This window comes from Galendromus occidentalis, unplaced genomic scaffold (assembly GCF_000255335.2).
Source record: "Galendromus occidentalis unplaced genomic scaffold, Mocc_1.1 scf7180000075858, whole genome shotgun sequence".
Lineage (NCBI taxonomy): Eukaryota > Metazoa > Arthropoda > Arachnida > Mesostigmata > Phytoseiidae > Galendromus > Galendromus occidentalis.
In genome coordinates, this window is record NW_003803848.1 from 1 (window position 1) to 8,432 (window position 8,432).

The 8,432-nt window shown below is 50.5% G+C and overlaps 1 protein-coding gene across 1 annotated transcript; it reads right to left on the reverse strand.

Annotated features, from left to right (window-relative positions):
- Positions 1-11: 11 nt before the first annotated feature.
- Positions 12-2,579, reverse strand: LOC100898391 (uncharacterized; the record flags this gene model as incomplete). Its single annotated transcript, XM_003738242.1, has 2 exons — positions 2,177-2,579; positions 12-2,073 (listed from the first exon to the last, which is right to left on the reverse strand). Coding segments are annotated over exons 1-2 (2,465 nt in total), but the record flags the coding sequence as incomplete, so codon positions are not given.
- Positions 2,580-8,432: the final 5,853 nt, after the last annotated feature.

Genomic DNA, 8,432 nt, shown 5'->3' on the forward strand with positions numbered 1-8,432 from the left:
CCGCTGCGAACAACTCTTCGCAGCGCTTCGCTTTCTTCCGCGCCTCAACCAGATTCATGCCGCCGATCTGAAGATCATCCATATAGGCTGACGCCAGAATTTCGGCAATGAGCTCAGCCTCGCCGGGTCGTTTCTTCCTCATGATCTCAAGGTGGTGTTTCACTCCTGCCTGGTGAAGCCAGGGCGAGGAGACCAAACCGAAATCGAGTCGCCTCGACCAGAACTCCTTGATGGGCGCATTCGGGTTATCAGCTATACCGGGTCTCCAAAAAAATCTCAGAAATGTCCGATGCGATCTGTCGATCTCGAATTGGTGGAAGGCCTTTTCTATATCTGAAATTATCACGATAGGCGGATTTCTGAATCTCGCGAGCACTCCGAGAATGTTCGGTAGTAAGTTTGGCCCGGCTATCAATACGTCGTTGAGCGATGCCAAATCTGCGGATCTTGCTCCAGCGTCCTTCACCAATCTAACCTTGAAACCCAGGGGGTTCTCTGGAGCCGCTTTCTTAACGATCTGAATCGGGAGGTAATGTGCGAATTCTCCCTTCCTTCTTGGAGGAGCCTCTTCGGCATAACCATTAGCTACGTAAGCTTGCATCTCTATGTCTGCCGCTCTGAGAACCTCGGGGTTGCTTTTCGAGATCAGGTTTCTGAGGCGGATTCGAGACAACTTCTCGTTGTCGCCCAACGTATGAATTCTATCATTGAATGGGAGTTTGAGTGAATATCTTCCTGATGGTAACCTCCTGATCCCTCTCTCGAAAATCTCACCGTACTTCTCATTTTCAAGGGCGACCTCGTTGTCACTTGGCGGCTCAATGCCGAGAAGTTCCGATTGGAACATAAATTCGATGTCCCGCGTCAAGTTGACATCTTGTGAAGCTGCCAGAGCTGATTCGCTCAACTGTTTGTCGGAGCTTTCCGATGACTGCTCCTGAAACGCGCTCAGCGTGGTTGTGATTCTACACGGCGGTTCTTTCCGACCGAAGACAAACCAACCGAGGCGTGTATTCAACGCGATGAGTAGTCCCTCGGACTTGGATTCATTTAGCCAAATTCGGCCGATTTGATCCGTGCCGATGAGGATGTCTATGTTTTTATGTTTCGGGCTATCTACTTGATCCGCGTAGTCTAGCTTGTATTCCAATTTCTCCACCGGGGGGAAAATGGTTCTCGTGATAACGGGGATGCCAAGGCATTCTACCGAGACTGAGAATTCCGGATTGGATTTGCTACCGAGTTTGATTTCGTAGCTCCTATATTCCTGGACCTCGGAAACCTGGCCCCCTAGGGTGTGGTTGATGAGGTATTCTCGATCCATCGGTTTTGCTCCCAGCGCTTTGGCTAGCTTCGTTGTTATATACGATTTCTGAGATCCGATGTCTAATAGTATTCTACGGAGCTCGGCGCCAGCACCTACTGAAACATAGGCATATCCAGTGGCGAGGTTAGCCTGGCCCTGAATTCGACTTGCGATATTAGCCTGATCCCTAAGGTGCAGGTTTTCTGAGCCTCCCGTCCCCGTCGCGCTCATCAGGGTGGACGTGACCCTCGCGTCGGACTTTCCGCAGAGCAATGAATTGTGACTGCCTTTGCAGTGTTTGCATTTCGTTTGCAGACGACATTTCGCAGCTACATGATTTCGTCTCAAACACTTCGCGCATGCGCCGGCTCGCTGCACGAGGTCTAATCTCTCCTCGCCGGAGAGGACCTTCTTGCATTTGAACGTTGTATGGTTCTTAAGACCACAGAATATGCAAGAGTGATTTCCCTCGGGCTCTTGATTCCCGTAGAATGAATGATTATCTCTGGATTTCTGCGAGCTGTTCGGAAACCCTTCAGCCTTCGCTGTGGCTCCGCCGCGGAACTTGGGACGCTCCGAACTAGGGCTAAATCTACTCGCCGATGGGGTCGATTTGATCTTGTTTTCCTTCCCCAGAAATTTGATCAATGCCTCTAGTTGCTTGTTTGCTTCATCTGACTTAGAAACTTCATGGATTCTGAGGAATTGGTCCTTGACCGAGCCCGGTAGGTTGTCGAGAATGATTGGCAAAATCATGACCGCCGCACCTTCGAAATTCTCTATCAGCGTCCTGAGAGCTCTTATATTCTGCGAGACCGACGGAATCAAAAGCATGCCACTTATCTGGATTCCTGAAGCTCCTAGAGTTGCAATTGATGATGATATCTGCCGCGTATGCGTATTGAGCCGAAAAGACGCTTCCGTATTCATCCCTGATGATGTCAATCGCCGTCTGATAGAATTCCTCCTTGAGGTGAAGGTGAGATATCTGTTTCAAGGCATTGCCGACCAGAGATGATTTTAGTCTTTTGAATTTTTCCAATGAAGAAGTGCACGTGGACACTGCTGACTCGAACAGCTCGAACCATTCCTGGAACTTTCTTGCGTCGCCTGAGAACTTCGGAATCTTGTCCTGTTGTTTCACGATGACGTCTTTGATCGTCGTAACGGCTGCATTGGTGGGAGCCGTCGATGCCGTGTTAGGTTGGCTATATTGCTGCCTGAGGAATTCGATCTTTGCTAAAGCTTCGAAGATCTTTTCCTCGTATTCCATCATGCGATCTGCATACTCGTCGTGTTTTTTTCTTCGGAATCGTCTGAAGGGACTGCCAGCATGGCTGTGAGTTGCTTATTGAGCGACTCTAGTTTAAGCCTAAGCTGTCTGATAACGCTCTCCTCGGCTTCGAGCCGGATGGCGTCTACCGGTACGGCGGATTTGTACACCGTGTCGATCGCTGCGGCTTTTTTCGTAACTTGCCGACGGACACTTTTCCTCTCAGCCTGAGCTGCTTCGAATGCTGCTGAGTCCGCGCCCTCTCTGAGCTTGAGCGCCATCTTCGTAGTGATGCGTAGCACCACGAGTCGCCTTGCGTTCCGAACTTATCAAGTTTTCTCTGACACCAAATTGTGTTGCGTACTTCAATGAAAACATCCTTCACTTGGTTTGTGGACTGAGTCACTGGGCAACTTTTGTCAAGATTGACCTGGTCTGCTCCTCGAGCTCGCTTGTGCGGTTAGCCGGGGACGGTTAGTTCCTGTCTCAGCGTAGCCTCTCGGATGAGTGAGGTCACGCGCCCCAATCGGCACGTCTCGACGTGCACACGATGTTTGCGGGAGAGACGCGCCGACCGACGCGCGACGCATTGCCAGCTCCATGTGACCCAAGCCCATTCTCTTTATTATATTTCATGATCGATTGTATGAATGATTGCCTCAAGGGCTTACAGAGGTATCACTTTCGGATTACCGAACTACTCTAAATTATGGAGACCGACTGTGCGGCTGACGTCATTGACTATTGACAGTAGGGTCGACGGAACGCCGCCTGGCGGCCTCCTCTGTAACTAGCGCATACACTGAAGGTGTCTGCGACATCAATCACTTTTCTTTCAACACTGCTCACGAGTTCCGTGCGTACCCCACCGCTGCTGTAATGTCGTTTAGTCTCTACGTGGGTAACACAGATGTCACGAACTGGTGTTGAATAGAGTTTATTGAACTTAGTCTGCTAGTCACTCTTGCACACACCTACAACTACCCTTCACGAACGCTTGCGCTCGAATGAATCTCTCTCTACTTCAAGTTCTGACGTCATTGATGCCGCCGTCACTAACTTCTTGCGCGATCGGCCGCCGATCGTCTCTCTAACGCTCGACTCTGGCGCCCTCTAGCGTGATAATCAATCCACGCACGACAATACCATGATCTCCTGTGTAGATCAGCCAATCTAAGTTGAACCTCGTTATCTAAACTATTACTCGGCTTGGCTCTCGAGCTGTGACTCAGATCGCAACACTTCCGAACGCTCACTTTCCAACAATGAGGAACCACGTTAAGATATCCGGGTTTCCGACAGAACCAAAGCTAACTGAGAAGGACATCATCATCATCCGAATCGCGCACGCAGCGGGACTCGAGATGAAGGAGGACTATATCTACTCAGCCCGGGGTGTGGGCCCGGTGAAAAATATCAACAAAATCTATACCCAGACTATTACATCTGAATTCCTGCGTCCCGACATATGTGACCATTTCCTGAATTGCGTGTCAAAGCTACGGAAATCGAAGAATGGTCTTCACGCTAAAATGATCAGCCCGAAAGCAGCTCAAGTTCCAATATATGTATCCAGGAAGATCTCGAAGGAAGTGAAACGTCTCCGCACGCTGGCGATGCAGAAGAAAATGGCCCTAAAATACGAGTTCTGCTGGGTGAGCCCAGCCGGGAAACTATGCATGAAAAAAGACCGGACAGCCCAATCGTCCACTCAATGCCTCCCGGTCGTGAGATCACCACCCAGTATGTCAGGCATGGGACGTTCCCCACACCTCTCAACGCCGACCCGGAAGACCGAGCATAAGTCCATTGATGTGCATGTTCGTCGTGTGTGTGATAAGCTTAGATAAACTTCCCGGGGGGGAAGGTAACGGTAATAATGTTGATCAGATATACATCCAAGCCATAAATATTCGAAGCGCCAAAGCGACCTATTTGCGGCCTCATTACTCAAACCGGAAACTAATGTAATTATTCTCTCGGAGACCTGGCTGCACACCTATAACGAACATCTTCTTGCGCCGAGGGGGTTCAGGACCTTTTCACCTCAAATGATTCTTACAGATAAGGGGGAGTGGCGATCCTCGTGAAGGAATCCATGGGAGCTACTGAGATCGATATCAAGACCAAAGCATGTGACTCAGTCATGGTGGAATTGATTGCCGGGAAACTTAGAGTGCGAGCTGGTGCGGTATATCGCTCACCCAGCCCGGGTATTTCTAACGTGGAGACCTTCATTCATGAGTACCTCAGCTCACTCCTGAAAAAACTCAGCGAATTCCCGGAGAGCTTGCATATGGGAGACATCAACATTTGTCTACTCTCCGAGACGGATCAGACCAATCGGTATCTTCAGTCAATCAGTTGTCACGGCTTCCAATCCCACGACGGATCGACCCCGACCAGGGTGACGGACTCTTGTAATACTCTGATAGACCATACCCTAGCGAGAGTCAGCAAACTAGTAATTAAGAGCATATCCATCATTGACTCCCAAGGCATGCCTGACCACAAGCTAACGGAACTGATTCTGGAACAGGAGTGTACGAGTCCTCCTCGGAAAACTGTGAAGATAACAGACTATGAAGGTGTCGAGGACTCTTTGGCAAACGAGACTCGAGCGCCCATATATCGTGAGAGGAGCGCGGACAGTAAGTCACAGTTATTTGTGGATACATGCTTATCTGCCTCTAAAGCGAACACCACCTCATCGACAATAAAAACGAGATTTCAACCCATGAAGGAATGGATGAACCAGGGTTTGGTCAGAGCCCTGAGGAAAAGATCCAACTTGTACCGCCAATACCGACAGCGTGGGACGATGGAGGCGAGAATCCTGTACGAATCAAGCCACCGACGCACAAGTCAGCTTATAAGGGGCGCGAAGGAGGAGTTCTTCAGGACAAGGATCAAGAAAACGGAGGGATCCCCGGCCGCAACATGGTAGATAGTAAACCAATACTTCGGGGGAAACCCGACCTCGACTACGATCAGGCTAGAATCGGTGAACGAGACTCTGGATGGCATAAACCATTATTTCGCAACACTGGGGAGAGTCCCCGGAACTCCAGTGGAGCACCCCAAGGAGGGCTCACTCGTAGGCTTGCCTCGGCAGCGGTCGAATGTCTTCCCAGGCCTCATCGTCCCCCCGGAGAGTGGATTGGTTGAAATGTTGGAGGAACTCGACTCGTCCAAAGCCCCAGGAATCGACAGCATCACCGGCATGTTCCTCAAACGCTGCAGATACCTTTTGGTCAAGCCGCTCCGCGATCTCATCATCTCTATCTTCTCTATCATCATCTCTATCTCTTCTTCGAATTCGTATCCTACCAGCCTGAAGATCTCGCTTCTCCACCCTATCCATAAAGGAGGATCCTCTGCAAACATCTTCAGTTTCAGACCAATCTCTCTGCTTCCGACTGTGAGTTGACTAATCGAAAAAATCATCACCCGGCAAATCACACAACTCGCGGAAGACGAAGAAGTACTGAGCCCAAATCAATTCGGATTCAGGACAGGCAGAAACTGTGAGGGAGCAGCGTTCAAGCTAGTGGAACTGATCGCTGGAGCGTCGGACAGAGGTCACTACACTGTAGCAATTTTCTGCGACATCAGTAAGGCGTTCGACTCTGTCAACCATCACAGACTTCTCGCGAAGATGGACAGGCTGGGATTTCGCGGCTAAACCCTGGAACTACTACGCTCCTATCTCCAGGGAAGGATACAGATCTTCAGATACAAAGATACTCGAAGTCGCCCGCATCTCGTCGAACAGGGGGTCCCACAGGGCAGTGGACTCTCCCCAATCCCGTTTTCCCGGTTCATTAATGATATGCTCCCGGAGGAGACGGAGGTTACAGTGCTGTCGTTTGCGGACGATACGACCCTAGTTCTATCAAACCCTGACCCGCGTGCCCTCAATCATCAGAGCTCCAAAGCGATAACAAGGATTAATGGCTGGATGAACCAGAACGGTTTGAAGCTCAACGCCGCAAAAACTAAATACATCCAGTTTGGGAAGACCATACAGGACTTCGAGATACGTATTCACAACCCCAACTGCCCCGACGCCGATTCCTGTACGTGCGGGACCATCGAGATGGTGACTTCCCATGAATTCCTGGGACTCCTCGTGGACCGGGACCTGAAGTTCAACGCACGTGCCGATGCAGTATTCTGGGATAGTGGTCCTTGCGAGAATGAAATACGTCACCGCAACCTCGCTAAAAGAATCAATTTTCTTCGCTCCGGTAGACGCGCACATCAGATATATGATTCAAATATACGGCTGTACTACTGGATAACTATCGTCAAAAATTCTCAAACTCCAAAGAAAGCCGTGAGAATTATCCTCGAAGAAGCATACGATGCTCACTCCGCCCCCTATTCACGAAGCTCAACATCCTCGAATTCAAAAAACTCTACGCCTTCAGCTTAGTCCACTCCCTCATTTCCCCAGGTCTGACCCTCCCGAAACCCGAACATGATCATCGAACTCGCTTCAAATCAGCGGGATCCCTGGCTCTGACGACCCGAACCAAAGCAAGCCATAGGAAAATGCCGATTCCGAACTTCTTCAAGCTATACAACAACCTCCCTGTCGAAATACGCAACTATACCGATAACTGCTACGTATGTACGAGAGCACATGTCAGATTGACGATCAAACGTTATTTTCAGAACTTGAACTTGGACGATATAGGTGAATTACTCCACTAATCTAACTGGACATGCCACATCCACTCACCTATTCCCCCCACCCCTTAAAGGAATACCGTAGATCGGGAACGCCAAATTTTTCCGTGCGACTGTGACACGGGCACTGCCCACTGTAGGCACGCAAAGTCATGTAAAACATCGACGGATAAATAAATTCCCGATATATCCAAAAAAAAACGCCTTCACCTCGGAGATCCACTTCGTGATGTCGGAATGGACGTCCGTCGGAATCGCCTGATTCCAGTCGAGGTTTGCTGACCACTGTCGCTGGATGATCCTCTTTCCTCGGAGCGTGAATGGTATCAGCCACCCGAGTGGATCGTAGATGGACGCAACGATACTCAAGACCTTTTCTTCAGATAGAACTCCTTCGGTTTCACGGTAGGGCAGAGATGGCGACACGGCAAGGTGAAACGTCCTCCTCGGTAGCCCAGCGGATCTCTAGAACCCTCAAGAGATCGCCCGGGGCGCTGTCGAAATCAGCGGATGCGACACCAGTGTCGATAAGGTGATTCTTGACCCTGTCGGAGTTGGACTTCCACTTGGCTAGGCTCATGCCGGCCGTTCGCAATACCTCTCGGACACGATCCGTGAACTCGGTCGCTTGGTGCACGGTCTCGAAGCTCCTAAGAAGGTCGTCCGCACATAGGCGATCGCCAAGATCCTGTACATCCCCGCCTCTGTTCTTCAGATGATAGCGGGTCGTGGCGGCGAGGAGGAAACCGGAGGAAGTGGCGCCCCATGTGACCCGTAGCATCTGGAACGTTTTGTCGATGTTTGAGCCCGGCGCCTTCCACAAGAAACGGAACAGCGGCGGCAACGGCTATCCTCATACACGCCTCGGCTATGTCGGCGGACACAGCCACCCGGTGTAGCCGGAAGATCAGCAGTAGAGTTACAAGGTCCGGATTCCGGCTGGGACCCGGCAGTAGATGCTCGTTTAGTGATGTGGCACCCTTCTCTTTCGCAGAGCAATCGAAAACCATTCCATTTTTTCATCGATCCGGGGCTCGACACAATTCCGTGGTGTGGCATATAGTATGATGCACCAACGGGCGGGACGGCGTCATCGATCTCAATCGCGAATCCGTTTCCACGAATTTCCCAATCTACTCAAGGTATCGGTTGTATCTC